General features: G+C 37.7%; 1 protein-coding gene across 5 annotated transcripts in view; it reads left to right on the top strand.

The window, feature by feature from the left end:
• SLC9A6 (solute carrier family 9 member A6) overlaps positions 1–23,518 on the top strand; it is a 56,277-nt gene that overhangs the window by 14,049 nt on the left and 18,710 nt on the right. For all 5 annotated transcript variants that reach the window (XM_069464450.1, XM_069464449.1, XM_069464446.1 and 2 more), the window contains 7 exons: positions 352–457; positions 8,284–8,425; positions 10,062–10,167; positions 10,458–10,546; positions 13,698–13,811; positions 19,231–19,342; positions 20,948–21,101. In XM_069464450.1, the coding sequence (XP_069320551.1) occupies positions 352–457; positions 8,284–8,425; positions 10,062–10,167; positions 10,458–10,546; positions 13,698–13,811; positions 19,231–19,342; positions 20,948–21,101 (823 nt within the window). The remainder of the gene's footprint in view (positions 1–351; positions 458–8,283; positions 8,426–10,061; positions 10,168–10,457; positions 10,547–13,697; positions 13,812–19,230; positions 19,343–20,947; positions 21,102–23,518) is intronic.

Genomic DNA, 23,518 nt, shown 5'->3' with positions numbered 1-23,518 from the left:
TAAAGATTAATGACTACTTTGTAAGAAATTCTGAATATATTCTGTATGGAAAAGAAATGTGCAAGTAAAGATTATTAACATTTGCATGAAGAATGAAAGCCAACTCAGTCCTCCAAGGTTATTTTCAACTGTTTTTAAGAGAGAGAAAGGAGACGTTGCATGTACACAATTAGGAAAATGAAAAATATTGATATAAAAATCACTGAATCTTTAATATGGTAAGAGAATAGAGGATTTAATTCTAAGAGGAAGAAATGAATTTCTGTATAACTCTTCTAATCATCTATGAGGAAAATAAGTTTTTTTTTTTTGTAATGTCTAAATATTCCTCTGACTCTTTCTACTTGCTAGTGACTGTTCTTGCCATATTCCACGAGCTTCAAGTTGATGTTGAACTCTATGCACTTCTTTTTGGTGAAAGTGTCCTCAATGATGCTGTTGCCATAGTGCTGTCCTCGTAAGTGTCTGCTTTCTTATTATATTCTGAGTATTAAACATGAGGGTACTAGGAACTGAAAGTCACTTACTGAATAAAGTGCATTGTGAATAGAAACACTTGGAAGAACAAGACATTTTTTTCCTCTTGAAGAAATACATACTTTATAGATCACTTGGAAAATTCAGGGAAGAAAAAGGAAGAAAAAAATATGTACTTCTACCATCTAAAGACAATTACTGTAAACATTCTAGGACATTTCCCTTTCCCCTTTTTCTGTGTATGATATTTTCACATAGTGTTGATTGTAGTGTCTATATAATTTTGTGTTCTGTTTTAACATTATAAGATTAACATTTTATTTTTAAATTAGATTTAATTTTTTTAGTAGATAATATATTCACATGGTTCAAAAATCAAAGCTATATAAAAAGTTATACACAGAAAAGTCACATTCTTACTCCTGTCCTTATCCACCTGTCCCCCTAGCCCCTTATAGGTAATCATTTTTATTAGCTTCTTATGTATCCTTGTATTTCTTTATTCAAATGCAAGCACAAATATGAATAAATAATATGTTTACCTCATTTCTTAATTTAACAGTAGCATATGATGTGTGTTCTCTTATATAAGCATATTCTGGGGAACTTTCCATATCAAAAGAGAGTTTTTTCATTCTTTGTTTGCAGCTACATCGTATTCTGTGTGTGAACTGTACTATGGTTTATTTGCTCAGTCTCCTATTGCTGGACACTTGAAAGGTTTTCAATTCTTTGTTGCCCCAAATGGTGCTGCAATGACGAACTTACCTGGTTTTGTACATGCATAGGTATATTGGTAGGGCGAATGCCCAGAAGTGAGATTGGTAGGTTAAAGGGTAAATACATTTGTGATTTTGTTAGACATTGCTAAATTGCCTGTCAAAGGGATTATACCACTTAGCATTTTCACCACTGCATTATGGGAGTGTCTGTTTTATCACAGCTTCACCAACAGAATATTTGTCAAACTTTTATATTTTTGCCAACTTGATAATTGGTAAATATCTCATTGTAGTTTAATTTATGTTTATCTTATTTAACATAATCATTTCAGAAACATTTTTAATCTTTAGAAGTGTTAAATAATGTACTTTTTTTCTCTCTTTTTTTTAAATTTCAGCCTATTATGGAGGTACAAATATTTAGGCAGGGTTGGGCCTGGTTAATACTTGGATGGGAGACAAAATAATATACTTTTTATTGAAGACAATTATTGAGTGAGCAATATTTTTATCTAATTATAGAAAGTACTGTACATATTATTACAAAATGTTTGCAGGTGAATCTGAACCTCTGAAGAACTCAGTCCTGCCTACCTACTCTTACTAAGCAAAAATCTAACCCTATAGACAGTTGCCTTTACTTTATACTAGAACTTTCTGTGAGAGAGGCGTAAAATCCCTTCCCATTTTCTCTTTATTTTTATTTCTCTCCTTAATTTCCACTTTGTTAATTATGAAAGAGTAATAAGTCACTGGCTCTGGTTTACACAGCCTGATTGCCCCCATTGCCTTATTGCAAAGTTGGAAATTATTCTTTCTGAGATATAACACTGATCCCTAAAATGTTGCATATGAAGATATACAAAAGGTCAGATCCTTTTTTGTGAATGCAACATATGTAAACGTTACCCACCATATTTATTTCTAGAATTTTTTGCAGCTGTCTACAACTAATATAAATTTTACCTGAGAAATAAAACCTAAAGGCTGTAACTAGTATCGATACCAAATGTAAGCACTTTCAATGTTGATAGGTGCAAAGTAAGCGTTTATATTATTTGAAGGGAGGGAGAAATGGATAGTGTGGTTGTAACTTATGTGTTATAAAAAAATAGAACTACAAAGATTGTTGAAGCTTCCAGCACGTAGGTGCATGTGAAGTCACCAGCACTGCCAAGTGAAGAGAATAAGGTACAGTTACTTTTAGCATCAATTCCCTATCCTAGATAATTCTTCTACTATTTAATCATCTTACTAGTAAGCATTCCTTTATCATTGCCCTAATGGATTAAGAGTCAGAAACTCTCTGTTCTGGTCCTAGCTTAAACTGATGTGCCCTGTGCCTTAGTTTTTCCCATTAATAAAGTAACCTATTCCCTGCAATTTTAGGAACAGTTGAATAGTGTTAAAGGGGGAAAAGAAAGCTCAATGAAAAATTTTAAGCTTGGGGGTGTACACATCACAGTGTTGGTGAAGAATAAATGTGTTAAGAAGAGAAAGCCCTTTTCATAGCACTTCTTACAAAGGGCCATGCTCGTCCTTCTCTTTCAGCCTTTCTCAGAGTTTTGTGAGAGCTTGAAGCCTTATAGGAAATGATCTGAGTAACTCTTTTCTCAGTTCTCCTAAGGATAGTACATATCTAATACCATTCTATTAGGTCATTAAATATGAAATGCCCAATTTCTAATCAAAAGTTTAGTTTATTATATCTCAAACAAGAAGCAGTACAATTAATCAAAGTATGTGCCTAAGCTAGTGACACAGTTTTGCCATCTTAACGGTAGCTTGTTTATGCTAGCAGCAAAGAAGCCGAGAGAGCTAGTGGCAATGAAATCACAAAATGTGTTTTACACAGCTTGTTGAGAATTGATTATTTTCCCTTGCAAGAAGTGGTCCAAAGCCTGGAAGAAGTGGTAGTCAGTTGGTGCAGGATCTGGTGAATACAGTGAATGACAGAGAGTTTCCAAGTCCAGCCTCTGTAGTTTGAGCAGCGTTGTTTGTGTCACATGTGGTCAAGCGTTGCCTTGCAAGAGGATTGGCCTGTCTCTGTTGACCAATCTCGCTGCCTAATCACAAGCATGCTCATCATTTCATCCAATTGATTGCCATAGACATCTGCTGTAGTCGACTGACCAGGTTTCATGAAGCTGTAGTGGATAATACCAGCGCTGGACTGCCAAACAGACACCATTAGCTTTTTTTGATGAATGTTTGGTTTTGGACTGTGCTTTGGCACTTCATCTTTATGCAATCATGGTGATGAACACTTGGAATTGTCAAAAAGAATCCATTTTTCATCACATATAACAATAAGGTGTAGAAATGGTTCACCTTTATGTTGTAACAGCAAAGAAAGTCAAGCTTCGAGACAATTTCTCTTCTGATGCTCATTTAATTCATGCAGTACCCATCTAACCTTTTCTTTACCTTGCCCATTTGTTTCAAAGGGTCCAGTATTGTTGGAATAGTAAGGTCAGACCTTGCTGCTAATTCATGCGTAGGTTGAGATGGATTCGCTTCTGCTACAGCTTCCAGCTCCTCTTTATCCACCTTGGTCTCAGGTTACCCATGTGGCTCATTTTCAAGAGTAGAATCACCAGAACAGAACTTTTCAAATCATTAATGTACTGTGTGTTCATTAGCCACATCCTTCCCAAACATTTCGTTGTTATTTTTAGCTGTATGTGCTGTACTCGTTCAATATGATGGAACTCATATTTGAAAATAACACAAATTTTTGACTTATCCATGGTTTCACAGAAATCGCTCTAAAAATTTTTTTGAAAGATAATCACAAGACAAATGTGCATTTGAAAAACTGAGGATGTACCTTCACAATAAAAATAAAACAAGAAGTGTCAAAGTGAAATGTCAGATAGCAACTGTCTAACTTAGTACTTAAGGAAATCGGACATTTCATACTTAATAAACTAATTGAAAGGAGATAAGTTGACTCATTACATCCTCTGCTGGAACTCTGGTGGAGAAGGACAATATCTGTAGAGTATCATAACAGAGAAGTTGTTAGCTGTGTAAGTGTCTTAATGGAGTTGAGCAAATGAGTTCCTGCCCAGAAGCTGAAGAGAAACCAGTTGCATTGCTGGCTATGGGAGGTTACTAGCTAGAATGCTTATTGGTATGTTGATCATCATTTTTCATTTGCCTTTTATGTGTTTTTAAGCAGGTTAGATAAAAATGGTCTTATTTTGTGTTGAATTCTCTTAGTTTTATAATTATCCATTGTATATATTCTGTTTAAGCAGCCTTGTATCAAAGGGAAGGAGACCTCTTTCTGAAATTCCATTTGACAATTAACAGGTTAAGGCAACTCTTCTTGAAATTTATATTAGAGATTGTTTTTGTTTCTTTTTTTTTTAACCTATTAGATTAGCAGTCCTTTTTTTGAAAAAAATGTTAATACTTTTAATCTGGTGAGGGTGAAGTGAAACAGATTCCCTCATACATAGCTGTATGAGGTAGATTGATAATATACTGATATAATATGGTATGTATAGTATATCTGGTTATAGATAAAGTGTAAGTTGCATAATATTCCACTGAGTGGATTTATGATGATTATCCTGAAGACCTAGATTCACACTAGTTTCAAATATGGTTTTTACAGTCATTTATGTTTTATAAAAGAGAAAGTAGAGTGAGGAAACAAACATGACAAACTGTTTAACTTCGTTAGTTACCAGAGTTATATGTGTTAAAAATAAGTGGCCATTTTTACCTATTCAATTAACAAGATAAAATTGTTAATGATAATAGTTTCTAGTGGTAATGGCATAGTGCATTCATTCTGAACTGGGGAAAATTTTGCCTGCCCCCCCCCGCCCCAACAGAACATTTGACAATGTCTGGGTACATTTTGGTTGTTTGGTTGTCATGAATGGGAGGGGGGTGCTACTGGCATCTAGTGGGTAGAGACCTTCAGTGGGCAGGACAGCCCCCCCCCACCGGCCAACAAAAATTATCTGGCTCCAAATATCAATAATGCTGGAATTGAGAAACCCTGGTGTAGTAAAACTAGACCACTCATACATTGTTGTTAACATTGAAATTGGTATCATCTTTTATCATTATTAATGATAATATTAACATATGCTTGTGACAGAAATTCAAAGTATTTGACTCAGAAAGTAAAAAATTCCTGAAATTTCAGCTAAGAAATAACCACTATTAGGGTTTTCATCCAGACTTTTTCCATCAAGGTATTAATATACATATAAATATATTAATAATGTTTAAATAATAAAAGGCATAGTACTAGACATACTTGTATGTAACTTGCTTTTTTTTACTTGGACATTGTAGTATATTAATACCTCTATTATCCCATTGGACGAATGCATTACAAATTTACCTCTCCAATTCCCTATTGATTGATTACTATTTGGCATTTTCTAATATTGTATTATTATGACTAGCATGGCAGTGAACGTATTTATGGGTAAATCTTTGTGAATCCTTGAGAGTGTTTCTTCTGTAGGATGTTTTTTAGAAGTAGAATTTCTAGGCCAATGGGTATGATCATTAAAAAATTGAGAGATACTGTTATATTTCCTTCCAAAAATATAATTAAGACCTTTTTGAAAGCAGTTGAGCAACATGTAAAAAGAGCCATAGGTGTAGTAATACTCTGTTGCCCCTGACTTAGAATGGTGATGCAAGGAAATAGTCCAAAGTACGTAAAAAGCACAAAGATGTTCTTTCATACTGTTATTGATAGTAGCAAAAATATTAGAAGCAACTTTTAAATGTCTAACAATGGCAAAATGGGTAAATTATACTATATCCATGTGGATCATTTTTAAATCTTAAAAACTGTGGTTATAAAGACCATGATAATTCTTACGTCATCATCAGTTGAAGTAACAGAATTCAAAACTCTATGTTCAGGCCGGGCGCGGTGGCTCACACCTGTAATCCTAGCACTCTGGGAGGCCGAGGCGGGTGGATCGCTCGAGGTCAGGAGTTCGAGACCAGCCTGAGCAAGAGCGAGACCCCGTCTCTACTAAAAATAGAAAGAAATTATATGGACAACTAAAAGTCTATATAGAAAAAATTAGCCGGGCATAGTGGCGCATGCCTGTAGTCCCAGCTACTCGGGAGGCTGAGGCAGTAGGATCGCTTAAGCCGAGGAGTCTGAGGTTGCTGTGAGCTAAGCTGACACCACGGCACTCACTCTAGCCTGGGCAACAAAGTGAGACTCTGTCTCAACAACAAAAAAAAAAAAAAAACTCTATGTTCACTATGATTATGACTAAATTTGAATTAGCATGCATGTAACAAAAAGGAGAAAGGAATACAGAAGGAAAATAAAATAGATCTGTCAGGGCAATGGAATGATGGGGTGATTTTTCCCCTTAAACTGTATATTATATTACTTTCAGGATTTAAAAAAAAATGTATTCATAAAAATGTTGCTGCCTCAAGCTAAAATGTTAATTGATGTGCAAAAGATGAGTTAAGATTTCAATTCAGGGCCAGTGTTTGCCTAAAAAAAGAAGAAAACAAACCTCTCATCTGTTCTTAGCCCATGTAAAAATGTGCATGTATTCTTGTACATTTTAGTGATTAAAGCATAAAACAATGATTTGCATGAGCTAATCCAGGGAACGCAACCTCAAGAGGCACGGCATAGATATTTTGTTCAACCAGCATTTTGAAAAATATCACCATAGAGAAAGAAGATTGTTGTAGCAATATCCTTTCTTTTCTCCAGCCAGCTACTATATTTTAATGTTATAATGTGGTCAAATCTCATTTATGGTGGTGGGACCCTATATATGTAGATAAGGCAGCATGATATTAAAAGCCATTTCATATTGATCAAAACAATATCAAATCTACTAGTCCCAAAATGATCTGGTTACATTGCACATTTAAATGCAACTGTTTAAAATTTATAATTCAGATTGAGTCTCAGAAAGTTTTAGATGCCATTACCAGAAATTAATGTTAGTGCTATACTTCAATAAAATAGATACAAATTAGGAAATTTCAGTTTGGTCTTAGATTTTTTTTTTAACCTGGGAGGTATGAAAAGAACTTGTTTTACATGGTATAGCAAGCACATTTTTTGGCTTTTTATCAGAAAAAAACATTGCAGTAACCACAGGGAGAATTCATTATATTCTTAAGAATGTGTTTTTTTCTCCTTTTCTTTGACGTGACTTGTATGATGTCTTTTGAGTCTGTACTTTTTATAATGCTGGTCCATCAATTAACTGAGATGAGAACTGATTTAATAATGGTAAGCACTGTTGCCAGAGACCTGCTGGCAACGGCGATTTTCTCAGCCATTTCTATTTCCTGGGGTGACTGTTACAAAAGAGGCTTTTTCAGACCAGGTTTGGACTGTGAATTCACGGTGGAGAGTGTCTCCTGTAATTGCCTGTCTTGGCCTGTTATAGAGTGACTTCCTTTCAGAAGTTTGGGGTAGAGGATCCAGCTGGTTATGCTAAAAGTACTGTTGAGTGGATTCTAATTCCTTGGAAGGCCTTTTGAGCCCTTTTTCCTATAAAAGTCCATTTCAGTGAGTGAATAGATATTAGGCATTTGGCACAATCTGGTATTCTAAAAGTTGGAGGGGTCCTTCAGTCACCTTTTTTTCCCATAGGAAAAACAAAATGTGACCGGGTTGAGTATTGAACAATATCCTTTATATTCTTATGCTTCTATTGGAAACAAATGGGACTTTTCATTAGTTTGCTCCCATTAGTACGTTAGGGCTTTCAGACACTCAGTACTAGTAATTCTTAAACAGAATCACAAAAGAATAATACTGCACAGTATCTTCAGGATGGAGGAAAAGGCTTGTTATAACTTTCATATAGATGACTTTAAAAATGTTCTACCTCCTGAAATTGTCATTTAAGGAAAAGCCAAGTTTTCTTGCTAACTGGATATACTGCAGGGGTTTTTGGTAACTTTTTGTCTTTATCTTGTCAATTCAAATCCAAAGGTTTTGTGTTTTTTTTTTTCTCCCTCTGATTTCATCTTTCAAGCTCTATACTAGATAATGTTTTTAAAGTAAAAGTTGCTTCTAGAAGTAAGAGCAATCTCTCTTCTGTAGCTCAATCGTGGCATACCAGCCAGCTGGAGATAACAGTCACACCTTTGATGTCACAGCCATGTTCAAGTCTATTGGGATCTTCCTTGGGATCTTCAGTGGATCTTTTGCCATGGGTGCTGCTACTGGAGTGGTGACAGCTTTAATATCCTTTTTTTATATTTATCTTTTCTTGTTATCCTAACAAAGTAGTTGAATGCCGTATTCCGTGGTTTCTCCTAGTTCCACGATTAGAATTGTGTTAGAATTATTAACCTTATAACTAAGTACTTGGTTTGAAAACATTAAGCAATAATCTTTGCCAATAAATAAATAAATAATTTCATTGTTTGGCATAGGGCTCAGTGCTCTAAAACTTTTAATGCAAAAGTATCATTAGATACAGTATCCCTTTGAGGGTGAATTTTAAGGCTGTAGATTAAATCGATGTAAAGGTAGATACATTCCAAAGAGCTTCTGGGTGTTCTTTGTTGCTGGTCAGCCTGGCGTTCTTTTGCTCTTTGTTTAACAGGACAAACAGAAAATGTACAACCACGATGCCAAATGAGCAAAATATGGTTCCTGGGTTAGGATATATGAGTCCGTTTCAGCTCTCCTCATTTTAAACTTTGTGCTCTGGAGTCCTGGGCTGAGATCCCAAAGAACCTAGGTTGTAGTCCTAGTACTGCTACTAGTTAGTGATTAGACATATTGGACGTGTTATTCTTGTGTTCATTGAAAAGACGTTTCTTGATTACCTGCTACATGCCAGATGCTGTGCCCTGGGTATCAAAGCTAAGCAAGACAAACATTGGCCCTTTCCTCCCTGGACCTTTTGGCACAGTGGCAGACACACATGTGATAGAAGCTTTGGCACTTCACCTCTTTGGATCTCAGTGTAGGAAAGTGGAGGGTGGGGATGGTGAGAAAGAAGAGTGGGACTAGGCGATCTCTAGTTTCCAGCTCCAAAACTTCTGTGATACTGTTCGACAAAACAGATACATTATTCTTTTTCAAGAATCTCTTAGTTTGGTACACTTTAGCCTTGTGCTAGAAGAGGCTGCTTTTATGGCTTTTTATAGGTAAACTGAGAAATAAAGGGGCAGTAAAAAGAGTTCTGAAGAATGATCCAGTACAGATAGTATTTCTTTCCTATTACAAGTTCCTCTAGGGTAGGAAGTATATCTTGTTAATCATTTTGTTATAGTACCTAGTGCTTGAAGTGACTCTAGATCCTAGCCTGAGATTTGTACCAACTTGGCATAAGCCCTTCCACGGTCAGCTAACAAATACTTGTTAGACTTGTATAAGTGAGTGAAGTGCCTCAGTTTTTCTTCATCATGGAATGAATGCTATACATCACAGAGGTGTTAGAGGATCAAATAAATGTGAAATCTCATAGAAATGATATGTTTTTATAAATGTAAATTGCTATAATTAGGGAAGCTGTCTTGCTTTAGGTCAAAAGTTACTAGTCAAAGTTGGCGTGTTATGTATGTGATCTGTTGCTCCTGTCTCTACCTGTCCTTTAGTGCATGGTTTCTGGCAAGGTATATGATAACTGTAAAACATTTGGAGTGGTTAAGCTGTAAGACTTCCTCACTGAAGGGAAGGCAGTTGACTCCTCAGTAAGATGCCCATTTTAAGAGTTTCTTCATTTTGGTGCCTCTTTATTCTGTGACTTTTGTGTTAGAGAGGCTGGACGACCCTTCTTTTGCTTTCACAGTTGCTTTGCTTAGACTGTTTTTTTCTAGTTGCACTTCTATATTACAAGATCTTGTTACCAACCTTAACAGCCTCACGTGACAAAGTTCACCAAATTACGGGAGTTCCAGTTGTTGGAGACAGGCTTGTTCTTCTTAATGTCCTGGAGTACCTTCCTCTTGGCTGAAGCATGGGGTTTCACAGGTAGGTTACTTTCTCCTTTTGATCATAAGCCCTTAAAAGGAATGACTTTGCCAGTCACTTCTTTGCATAGATCACTTCCTTTAGTATTTGAACATACTTGTGGTTGGCATTTAGGCTGTCACTTTAGAACGTAAAAAGGATATGCAATGAAAGTGGTTCCTTTCAACAAAGTAAGTCACAAATGAAAATTTCAATACTAAGCATATAATCCACTTCTGTAAAATAAAAACCTCAGTATAAAAGTTGGGAACCATTCTTTTATGTGAACTTGGAACTAATTGTCTTTATAGGTGTGGTTGCAGTATTGTTTTGTGGCATCACACAAGCACATTATACATATAATAATTTGTCCACGGAGTCTCAGCATAGAACTAAACAGGTAAGAGAAACTTTATAGTTTGTGAATAAACTTTTCCTTCTTTTCAGCAAAACAAGTCTTTTATACTTAAAAATAATCTTTGATCTGTTCAAGATGATATCTGCTCATTTCAGCTTCTCTTCCTTTGACTCGAGAAATAGATGGGACTGGCAGATTGAAAAGTGACAGCTTTTAGTAAAGGTAGAGATAGGTCAGCAGAATAGCCAGCGGCTATTATTGTGGCTCCAATAACCAGTCAATTAGCTTCCTTTTCTCTTAGTGTTTTCCTAATCTAATGGCTTTTAAGAGGAATGTTTTGGAAGCTCACTCTGTTTTGATGAAAACTACTGCTGTGTGATATAGATAAGAGTAACTTCTGATCTGACTAGATCTGCTGAGAAAAGATTAAATTCCTTCAGTCTTCACTCAGGCACTGCAAAGCTGCTATGTTCCGGGAGCGTCAGGGGTCAGGGGACTGTGTCAGTGGTTAGGCTTCATATGGTACTGAATGATCAGTTGTGCAGGGTGCCTGAAGGGGATAAAGGAAATAGGCATAACATTTTCCAGTCTTATGAGGTGTATGGGACAAATACATGAACAAAATGTAATGTCTAGAATAGAAACAGGTACATACTTGACTGTGGTTATAGTGAGAAATAGAAGCTTTAAGTTTTTCCAAATGATTAGAACACTGTGAGATTAGCCTAGAAAGGATTGATGCTAAAGCAGGAACAACAGCACCTTTTCTTCTTTCTTCTGGAGCCACAGATTTAGTTTATGACCTATGTTTTTCCCTAGCCCCTCAAAAGAGATTAAGCTTTTTCCCCCCAAGCATAAGCATTTGAGGTTACAAATCCTTTTTACAAATTGATTCAGTACAATAAATATAGAGGAAAAAATCAGCTGGGAAGTTCAGCATTTTTCCAGGTAGCAGGGTGAGGAATAAAAAGCAAGAACAGGGTAAGAGCTTCCAGTCTTACTGATGATGTGAAGCTTGTATACATAAAAAAATACGACTCATAGGAATCCTAGATTGTGTGCTTCAGATTATATGTCATAGAAGACATCAGAGAAGGGGAGAAATGGTTTGAGGTTTGAGGAATTGGAATGCTATTGTAGAGGAAATGGTGAGCCTAGAAGGATGGGGAATATTTGGAAAGGTCTAGGGGGAAACAGTATAGATAAAGGCAGGAATAAAAAGAAGGCAGTAAAATATAGAGCAGGGGTTGGCCAACTCCAGCCCTCAGGCCAAATCCGGCCCTTGCCAGTCTGTAGTTAAGAATGGTTTTCTTTCTGTCCACTTTGAAATGGTTGGAAAAAGATCAAAAGAAGAATATTTCATGACCCATGATGTTTATATGAAATTCTCATTTCCGTATCCATCAATGAGGTTTTCTTGGCACACAGCCACACCCATATCTTTTTAATGTATAATCTGTGGCTGCTTTTATGCTACCCTGGAAGAGTTAAGTAGTTGTGACAGAGACCTTGTGGCCTGCAAAGCCTCAAATATTTACTCTCTGGCCTTTCACAGGAAAAGTTTGCAGACCCCTGTGTTGTGATGTAAAACTGGGACTCTGGAGTCACTGTGTTGTTTCAAATTCTGGTTCCACTACTTGCTGGCTGTGTGACCAGGAGCAAGTTCCATAACTTCTCTGTGCTTCAATTTTGCCATCTTTAAAATGGAGATAATAGGCCAGGCGCGGTGGCTCACGCCTGTAATCCTAGCACTCTGGGAGGCCGAGGCAGGCAGATCATTTGAGGTCAGGAGTTCGAGACCAGCCTGAGCAAGAGTGAGACCCCTGTCTCTACTAAAAATAGAAAGAAATTATCTGGACAGCTAAAAATATATATAGAAAAAATTAGCCAGGGATGGTAGCACATGCCTGTAGTCCCAGCTACTCGGGAGGCTGAGGCAGGAGGATCGCTTGAGCCCAGGAGTTTGAGGTTGCTGTGAGCTAGGCTGACGCCACGGCAACTCTAGCCCGGGCAACAGAGCGAGACTCTGTCTCAAAAAAAAAAAAAAATGGAGATAATAATAGTACCTACCTCATGGAGTTTTTGTGAGATTAAAATGAGATAATGCATGTAAAGTCCTTAGTATGGTATTGGGCATGTCGTGAAAACTAGATAAAGTGTAGTTATTAGCATTAAACAAGAATAAGTAAGTAGTAATAATAGTATAATAAATCATTTAAAGAAAATTAAATATATACTTATTTTAATTTTTATTCCCATTCTTTGGTAATAAGGCAACCCTGGTTTATTAAAAAGATGAGCAAGCTTACCCAAAGTTACACAGCTAGCAAGTGGGGAAGGCAGAGTTCCAGCCTAGGCATTTTGATTCCTGAGCCCATGTTCTTCACCAATGTCCTGTTGTGGGACAGAGGGATGTGGTAAAGAGCAGTGACAGATAACTGTGGTGGCCAGAGGGATGCCAGATTATGGAAGGCCTTAACCTCCTTTATTCAGCAAGACTCACATACCTGCTGGGTTCGTAATACTTGCTGAGGTGTGATATGAACGGAGTGGGGGTGGGTGGGCAGTGAGGGCACAGAGTGCGAGACCATAAGGCAGAAGCCCTGTCTGTAGGAGGCTCACTCCCTAAAGGAGGAGAAGACCTGTGGGAAAAATGAAGTCCCATGGCAAGCCAGTGATACAAGAGTTGTCACAAAGCACTCTACATCAGGATAAAAGAAGTTGAACTGAATCTTTTAGCTTATAAAGTGGGAAGTATCCTGAAACTGACATTTTTAGAGAGATTCACTGATTGGGGGGGGTGGGTGGCAGGGATACCAGTTAGGGTCCTTCTGCAGCATTATGGATGGAAGGAAGGTGACGAAAGCTAGGTTGGGGCAATGACAGGGACTTGAGGAATATTCCACAAGAAAAATTGACAAGGTTTGGAGGAGGAGGAGAGGAATGACTGAAGATGGGGGTTTGGAGAAGAGAAGCTGATTGGGAGATGTGAGAGGGCAACATTTCTGGCTTTTTCTGTGGGACTAGAAATGTCATCTCTACATTTGCTCCCCTCTGAATCATGTATTTTTGGGTGTATGCATGAACTTTACATATTTGAAGTGTCTTGTTTCATTATCTGAGTAATACTCATGTTTTCAAATTATATAACTTAATTTATTTACTGGACTAACCTTTTAAAATTTCGTTTCAGTTGTTTGAGCTTCTCAATTTCTTAGCAGAGAATTTCATCTTCTCCTACATGGGGCTGACACTATTCACCTTCCAGAACCATGTCTTTAACCCAACATTCGTAGTAGGAGCATTTGTATCCTTTATTATGTGTCCTATTTTGAAAACTATTTTTTACTGAGATTTTCACGTGATTTTTGGGCATGTGGTTGATAAGAATACATTTAAATATATAAAAATTTGCTCTGAGTAAAACAAATAGGGATTCTAGCTTTTTTCTATTCTATTTATTTTATTCTATTCTGTTTCTGTTTTTGTTTATTGCACAAATAATGTTGACAGATTGAAATGACAGACAAGTCTCCTATCGTTCTGCCAACCCCAAAAGATAAAACTGTTTGTCCTCTATTAATAAAGGGAAGAAGGGATGGATGGATACTGGGAAACATTTAGCAGTCTATGCCACAGGGCAGTAGGGCACGGATGAGGAAAGGTTGAATGGGGATGCTTTTCTATCTCTTTCTCTCTCTCTCTCTGTCTCTGTCTCTCAAATTGAGTCTTTAAAAACCAGTTGGAAGGAAGAAGCTGAGTATATGAAAGACAGCAGGCAATAGTGTAAGCCTCATGAGAAGGCAGGAGGAGATGACATCCAAAGCATATGGAGAGGGAATTTGGCCTTCATTGGGAAGAGGGACATTGGTTACCATCCCTTACCATTGCTGCAGGAGAGGATAGGGTATGTAGAGATGAAGGTGCATGGGTAAGATGGAGCTCCTGTCTCATGGCTTCTATTTTTATCTATAAAGTAGGAAGTGAGATAGGGATCTGGGCAGTGTATCAGTTACCTATCATGTAGCAAATTACCCTAAAACTTAGCAGCTTAAAACAACAAATACTAATTATCACATAGTTTGTGAGGCTCGAGACTCCTGGAGCAGTTTAGCTGGGTGGTTCTGGCTCCAGGAGCTTTCGTGAGGTTACAGTTGTGCTCTTGGCTGGGACTGTACTCTCTCAAGACTTGACTAGGGCTGGAGGATCTACTCCAAGCTCACTCAAGTCATATCACTGTTGGCAGGAGGCTTCCCTTCTTCTCCGCTTGGGCATGTCCATAGGGCAGCTCACCCCATGGCTTCCCCCAGAGTGAGTGAGCTGAGAGAGCCCCAAGATGAAAGCTGAAGTGCCTTTTATAACCTGATTTTCAAGGTGACATGCCAGCATCACTTCTGCAGTATTCTATTGGTCACACAAACCAACCTGGTACAGTTTGGGTGGGAACTACACAAAAGTGTGACTACTAAGAGGCAGGGATTGTTGGGGTGCATCTTAGAAGCTGGGTTACATAGGTCATAGGAATTTTGAAGAAGGTGGAGAAGGTTTGTGAAATAGTTGTTACAGAGGATGGGAAGATGAATTGATAAAAGAAGTGTAATAGGGGAGATTGAGACAGGAGGATCGCTTGAGCCCAGGCGTTCAAGGCTTGAGTGAGCTATGATTATGCCACTACACTCCAGCCTGGGCAGCAGAGCTGAGCAGTGCTAGGGACCCATTTGTTTTTGAGGAATAGGTATTAGCAGTAGAACCAGTCTACCATGTTGTATAACCTTGTCCAGGAGTACTTGGCTGTAAGCATAGAGAAAAGAGAGATAGTTGGCTGCATCCAGGTTTGGGGTTTTGTCAGGGGGGTGTGATGAATACAGAGAGGGACAAACGAGTGTAGGTTATTGGAAAGAGTGTTAATTAACGTGAGGGTAAGAAGGGAAGTGAAGAAAGGAGAGGACTGATTGTTCGAGGAAAAAGTAGAGGGATCTTTGGACTAGAAGTCCCAGTGAGGTGGAAGAATTACCACACTGGGATGATAATTGAACATGAAACATGTAAGGAGTGATTGTAGTCAGAGAGGGAAAAGGTTAACAACAGGTTTTCGAAAGAAGTTTTAAAAAACCCCACCTCAGAATGGAGATTCCATCAAAGAGATTAGCAGAAATTTTTTAAAAATTAAAACTCTATATAGGATCTCTTTTAGAAAGTGAGATATCACTGAAGTACCATTCTGCAGAGTCTTAGTCTGAGAATGAACTTCAGGTAGAAAAAGATAAAGTCCATTCAATAAGAGAAGATCTTAGCTGAGCAATAACCATGAAATCAGTAACTTAATATCCTGCTAGTCTTGGAGAGATTTTTGAGCAGTCAAGTGGCTTGATCCACTATACTTAATTGGGAAACAAGGCTAAATATTCTCTATGGGTTTCTGAGTCTGTTAGAAATTAAAGTTCCTCAATAAAAAAAAATCTTGCCGTGAAAATTGACCCTTAACAGAAGAGAGTTATTCTCTTTCTGGCTGTATTAGTTAGGGTATATGTTTGGTTCCATGTGACAAAGATTCTAATTAACCCAGATTTAAACAAGATAGAACTTTCTTTCTTTCTTATCTGAAAGTCTGAACTGGTGTGGCAGCTGTGCTCCACAAAGTCATCGGGCACCCAAACAGCCTTGTTGCTAGCATCTTTAGGGAGTTGCCCTTGTCCTTATGATCCAAGGTGGCTCACCCCGGAGTCTGCCAGTTGCCTTGAAGGGCACGACTCAGAATATGCACACTTCCACTTAGCATTACTGGTTACACCTACCTGCGAGAGAGGCTGTGTACCCAGATAAAAACTGGGGATGGGAGGGAGGAGTATCTACGACCAAAGAAGAAAGGAAGAGGCTGGGCATGGTGGCTCACGCCTGTAATCCTAGCTCTCTGGGAGGCCGAGGCAGGTGGATCCTTTAAGCTCAGGAGTTCAAGACTAGCCTGAGCAAGAGCGAGACCCCCGTCTCTACTAAAAACATAGAAAGAAATTAGCTGGACAACTAAAAAAAAAAAAAAAATATATATATATATATATACACACACACATAAAAATTTAGCTGTGCATGGTGGCGCATGCCTGTAGTCCCAGCTACTCGGGAGGCTGAGGCAGGAGGATTGCTTGAGCCCAGGAGTTTGAGGTTGCTGTGAGCTAGGCTGACACCACGGCACTCTAGTCCGGGCAACAGAGTGAGACTCTGTCTCAAAAAAAAAAAAAAAAAGAAAGAAAAGAAAAGAAAAGAAAAAAAGAAGAAAGGAAGAGTAGATATTGGAGAGTGCTTGCAGTCACTGCCACATTGGCCCACATGTTTGGTTGTTGTTATATTTTTTTTTTTAAGGGAATCACTTTTTAATAAATGTTTGATTTTAGAATAGTTTTAGATTTACAGAAAAATTATGAAGGTAATATAGAAAATTCTCATGTACCCCACACTCAGTTGCCCCTATTAACATCTTATATTAGTGTGATACATTTGTCACAGTGAATGAACCAATATTTATACATTATTACTTTTTTTCATATTCAATTGAGGTTTATTAAGCCAAGATTTTGAGGATGTACCAGGAAAACCACAGCCCATAAAGTATCTGTTATGGACTGGGCTCTCTACAGAAGGGTTTGCTTATTAAAGTTTATATTTTATTCAGATTTCCATAGTTTTTCCCTAATATCTTTTTTCTGTTCCAAGGTCCCATCCAGGATACCACATTACATTTGTCATGTTTTCTTAGGGTTCCGCTAAGGAACTGTGACAGTTCCACATATGTTCCTTGTTTTTGTGACCCTTGACAGTTTTGACGGGTACTGGCCAGCTATTTTGTAGAATGTCCTGCAGTAGGAACTTGTCTGCTATTTTTCACATGACTAGACTGGGGTTGTGTGTTCTATGGGAGGAAGACCACAGAGGTAAAGTGCCGTTCTCATTATGTCATATCATGGGTACATACTTAATAATGTTGATGTTAGTTGTAAGCACTTGGTTGAGATAGTGTTTGTCAGGTTTCTCCATTGCAAAGTTACTTATTTTTTCCTCCTTTCGTTGTAGTACTACTTGGAAGGAAGTCACTATGCACAGACACCGGGGAGTGAGGATTTAGGTTCCACCTCCTCAAGGACAGAGTATCTCCAAAATTATTTGGAATTCTTTACGCAGGAGATTTATCTATTCTCCCACATTTATTGTTTTATTAAGTCATTTATTTATATCAACATGGATTCATTGATATTTATTTTATATTTTGGGTTATAATATAACTTTTTTAATTTTATTGCTCAAACTGTTCCAGCTTTGGCCATTGGGAGCTCTTTCAGTGGGTTCTTGTGTCTCTTTGACATACCCCATTATTGTGTTATTTTATTTTTATTTTGGGGGGTACTTCCTTATTCTCTGGAACTACAAGTTTCAGGTTCATCTTGTATATTTTCTGCCTCAGCTAAGAATTGGCTATTTCTCTGAGGAAGCCTGGTTCCTTTTATTAGAGAATAGTGTTAGAAACCAACATCTGGGCACTAGGTGTGCTAGTGCTACTGGGGGTCCTTGCTTCTAGGCCCTCTCAGCTGACAGAGCAAGGAAATATGTATGCCTATACTAACTCATGTATATTCATACATCTATTCATATATCCGTATGTAACCATCTGTGTCTCTGGTAGGCTAAACATGAGTTCATACTGATGTCTGCAACTCTAATTCAATACCATGTGGATCATTCTGGCCTTCTCCCTTTGCTGATTTGTACCCTCCTCCTCTGACAGTGAGAAACCTGGCTCCCACCACCTACCATCCATTTACTTGATTATTCAGTTCCAGTATACACATGTAACAGTATCAGAACTGTTAACCAGTACTCCCATAGGAAACAGCTTTATCTATGAGCATAGAATGCTTCTGTGCGGTTCCTTTTGCCTTTAGTCTTGTAGACTCCTCCACTCGTTTCCAAAGTTACTTAGGTCAGCACAATTCCCTCCACTTTGTTTTGTTTTTAATCTTAGATTTTCTTTAATGTTCCTCTCAAGAAATGGGGTGGAGATTACACTATAACCCTTATATAATAATAAAAATTATAGTTACACAGCAGGAGTCACTGTAGACAGTAAATGGGAGAAAAAGATACTAAAATTGGTTTTTAGTTAAAACCAATCTGAATTCACATTAAACTTTTCCTTTGAAGCAGGTTGAAAGCATAGACTCCTGTGGCTAGCAGGAATTTCAGTCATATGTGGTTGAGTTGCCCTTTTCTTTGTTCTGAGGAAGGAGAAGTTTACACAGTATTACTTTTCTTCCTACCAACACTGACAATGAAATGAGTTATCCTATTCTATTAATAATCTTAAAAGTATAGTAAAGAATTTCTACTTTTAAACATGTTTCTATTCATCTAGTAAATTTCCTATGTTAGACCTGTACCGTCCTATTTGGTAGCAACTAGCCACATGTGATTATTTAAATTTAAATTAATTAAAATGAAATAAAACTGAGTTTTCAGTTCCTTGGTCATACTAGCCACACTTCAGGTGCTCACTGTGTTTGGACAGTGCAGATATAGAAAATTTCCATCATTGCAGAAAGTTCTATTAGACAGTGCTATGTTAGATGGTGAAATCAAGAGACTGTGTTAGAAACTGAGCTCCTGAAAATAGACTTTCACCATTTGCAATGTATAGTCTAAATCATAAGAAATGATCCTTAACCTATTGATAATTTTAGATTGCTATTTTCTTGGGAAGAGCTGCCAATATTTACCCATTATCCCTCTTACTTAACTTGGGTAGAAGAAGTAAGATTGGATCAAATTTTCAACATATGATGATGTTTGCTGGTAAGTCATAACTTTCCTCTTTTGCCCACCACTAGCAACCATTCACACCACATATACCAGCTTGATGTCACACTGAGATGTTATGCTGGTAATATAAGACTCCTTTAAACATTGAAGTTGCATCCTCAAATAGAATTTTTTTTTTCATAATGTCCCATTCCCTTCTATGGGAATTTCTTCACATTCTGGTTCCAAATCCTTGGTTCAGAAATGTCACACAAAATGGAGAAGGTAAAGATGAATGCATTTTCACACAAAAACCTATAAGTGAATGTTTATAGTAATTCCGTTCATAATTGCCAAAACTTGGAAACAACAAACAAACGTCTTTCTTCTTTTTTTTTTTTTTTTGAGACAGAGTCTCGCCTTGTTGCCCGGGCTAGAGTGAGTGCCGTGGCGTCAGCCTAGCTCACAGCAACCTCAAATTCCTGGGCTTAAGCGATGCTACCGCCTCAGCCTCCCGAGTAGCTGGGACTACAGGCATGGCCACCATGCCTGGCTAATTTTTTTATATATATTTTAGTTGGCCAGATAATTTCTTTCTATTTTTAGTAGAGATGGGGTCTCGCTCTTGCTCAGGCTGGTCTCGAACTCCTGACCTTGAGCGATCCACCAGCCTCGGCCTCCCAGAGTGCTAGGATTACAGGCATGAGCCACCGCGCCCGGCCCCAACAAACGTCTTTCAGTGGATGAATGGCTAAACAAACTATGGTGCATCCATGCCATGGAATACTGCTCTGCACTAAAAAGAGCAAATGATTGATCCACACAGCAACATGGATGAATCTCAGAGGTGTTAATATTATGCTGAGTTAAAGAAGCTAGTCTCGAAAGGTTATGTGCTGTATGATTCCATTTATATAACATTCTCAAAAAGACAAAATTATAGTGATGGAGAATGCGTCAGTGATTGCCAGGGGTTTAGTGAGGTGACAAAGAGGTTGGACTAAAAAGAAGTAACACAAAGGAATTTGGGAGGAGGGGATGATGAAACTGTTCTGTGTCTTGGCTGTGGTAGTGGTCACACGGTCATACACCTCTATGCATTTGTCAAAACTCACGGAGCTGCAGACTGAAAAGAGTGAATTTTACTGTACGTAAATTAAAAAATAAGGCTGGGCGTGGTGGCTCACACCTGTAATCGCGCAGCACTTTGGGAGGCTTAGGTGGGAAGATCATTTGAGGCCAGTAGTTCAAGACCAGCCTGGGTAACAAGTAAGACCCATCTCTACAAAAATAAGAAAAACATTAGGCAGGTGTGGTGGCACATGCCTGTAGTTCCAGATACTCAGGAGCCTGAGGCAGGAGGATTGCTTGAGCTGAGGAGTTAGTGAGCTATGATCACGCCACTGCACTCCAGCCTGGATGACAGAGTGAGACCCTGTTTCAAAAGAATGAATGAATGTTAAAGAATTGTTAAAAGTTCTATGTATGTCAGTAGGTTATGCAAATTCTGCTTCTATTTGTATATGTAGGTATGTTAATATTTATTGTATATTTGTTCACATGCTTCTAAGTTTTTAGAGTGTGCTTTATTTCTCTGAATTTATGAAGCTTGCATTGGTGATAAGTTATTGAAGAAATACCTTTCCCGTTCCCTTGTAGGCCTTCGTGGTGCCATGGCATTTGCCTTGGCCATTCGAGATACTGCCACTTACGCACGGCAAATGATGTTCAGCACCACGCTTCTGATTGTGTTTTTTACTGTGTGGGTATTTGGTGGTGGCACCACTGCAATGCTGTCGTGCTTGCATATAAGGTAAGTAATACCCGGAGACCTCATGTTAATAGTACATTTTAATTCAGTTTATTTTTCTGCTTATTTTCCGTTTATATCTAAGCTTCAGTGAATCTCTAATGTTTTATTTTTTTCTTTTTAAAAACCATATAATAGGTAGTATAGAAAAAAGATAAACATGCAAAAGAAAAACAAAAACCATTATTAACACTTTGAGGAATATCTTTACAGACTTTTTGCTATGCATTATATATATTTTTAACAAAGCGGGGCAACACTAATGGTACTCTTGTAGCCTCATTTTTAAATGTAGCATGGACTTTTACATTAGTAAATATATAACATCATTATTTTAATGGCTGTATATCTCCTGATTTATTTAACCAAATCCCTGTTGTTGAGCTTTTATATTGTTTCTAGGATTTTGCTGTTACCATTACCATTTGAGGATTTTGCTATTACTATTGCCATTAATAATGTGAACGTTCTTAAATGTATACTGCACTGTGCAGTTATTTGACTATTTCCTTAGTATGCATTCCTAGAAGTGGAATCGTATGGTCAAAAGCATATGCATATGTTTAAGGTTGGATCAAAAATTTTTCTTCCATCTGCAGCATATGAGACAATCTAGTTTACCCCAACCCTAATTAGCACTAGATATTATCATTTTTGCACATCTTTATGATCAGTACTGTTTCCAACATAACAATCCAAGGCCAAGATCATGAGGTCTTAGTCTTGAATGCATACTAGTTAATGCATTCAATTGGAAAGCTCCCTTGTATCTCAAGAGTTCTGCATTTGTTTCCATGGATACAGCAGCCTATGTTGCTACACAGTCTTTGAAGATTTTAGTTCTGTGTTTGGCTGAAACTTCATAGACATTAAGAGCTACCGGGCTTCTAGAATACATAGGGTTCATTAGAGAAAACAGTATTTTACACTTTATAGATTCTGTCCTCCTTTTTTTTTTCATTCTATTATGCCTTTCTTTTAATAGTCTAAAGACCAGCCAGCCCTAAATCAATCTTTAAATGTTGTTGTTATTGTCTTAATCTCTCTTTACTATTCAAATCCCTTTCTTATCATTTCTGTGCTGTTATTGTGTATAGTCTAAAATTCACAAAAGGCAATGTTTTTATAACCTTAATTATTACTTCAAGGAGGACCTGGCATTTATCGAGCACCTGCTATGTGCTGGGCATTGTGATAAGTGCATTTTACATATTTATCTAAACATAATAACTCTATTTTACAAGTGAAAAAATAGAGGCTTAGAAAGGTTCTAATTTGTTCAAGGTCATCCACATAATTAAATGGTGGGCAGAGGCGCCCCTGGTCTTTCTTAATTTCTTCTATACCATGTTTCATCAAGAAATTAGGATGGTTAATTTTGAAAAGACTAAGATGCTTTCTTTTCTCAAGAGCTTGTAAATGAAGACCCTTCCTCATTTTACTAAGGAGAACAAAATTAAATGTAAAAACAAACCAAACAAAATACCCATGCTTACCATCTCCCTTCAAAAGGAAAAACAAAAACCCACCACCTACTCCTATAAAGTTTAATCTACATCACCAGCTTTGAAAGCTCTTTGTCTGGCCCCATCTTGCCTGTCCTGTAACATACTTTGGCACTTAATTATATACAGCATTGCCTTTATAGTCTTAGATTACTTCTTGTTGTTTTCTTGTTTTATTGGTGTTTTGGGGGCCATCTTTGCAACAGAGACTGTATTTTAAGTTTCTCTTTTCTCCCTCCAAATTTATCTAGTACAATTTTGAGGATGCTGATAAATCCTGAAAGTTTAAGATTCACGTAGACTTAGACTTGGCTTTGAGTTCTTGCCCCTTCACTTACTAATTCTATGATATTGGGCAAGTTCTTTAACCTTTTAAAGCCTCAGTGCCCTCATCTGTAACACGCGTGTCATAGTACCTACCTCGCAGGGTTGTTGTTGCAAGGATTCAGTGAGGTAATGTCTGTAAAGCTCTTAGAACAGCATTTCAAATGTGCCTTTTATTCATTCATTCGATACTTACTGAGCACTAGCCATGTGCCAGGCACTGTTTTAGGCTCCAATCCAGTGGTTCTCAATGGGGGATAATTTTGTCCCCCAGGGGACATTTGGCAATGTCTGGAGACATTTTTGATTGTCACAACTAGAAGCAGGGGCTGCTGCTGGCATCAAAGGGATAGAGACCAGGAATGCTGCTAAACATCTTACAGTGCACAGGACAGGCTCTTCCCCTCCCCCCACCTGCCAACAAAGAATTATCTGGGCCAAAATGTCAGTATTGCTAAGATTAAGAAACCCTGCTGTAGAGAAGGACGGTGATAGTAACAAAATAGAAAAGGTCCCTGATCTCATAATATCTATACTTTAGTGGGAGAAGACAGACTAAGCTAGTAAATAAATGAACCTGACAATTTTAGG

The sequence above is a fragment of the Eulemur rufifrons genome, chromosome 30 (genome assembly GCF_041146395.1).
Source record: "Eulemur rufifrons isolate Redbay chromosome 30, OSU_ERuf_1, whole genome shotgun sequence".
Taxonomy (NCBI): domain Eukaryota; kingdom Metazoa; phylum Chordata; class Mammalia; order Primates; family Lemuridae; genus Eulemur; species Eulemur rufifrons.
This window is presented reverse-complemented; position numbering and strand designations above follow the sequence as displayed.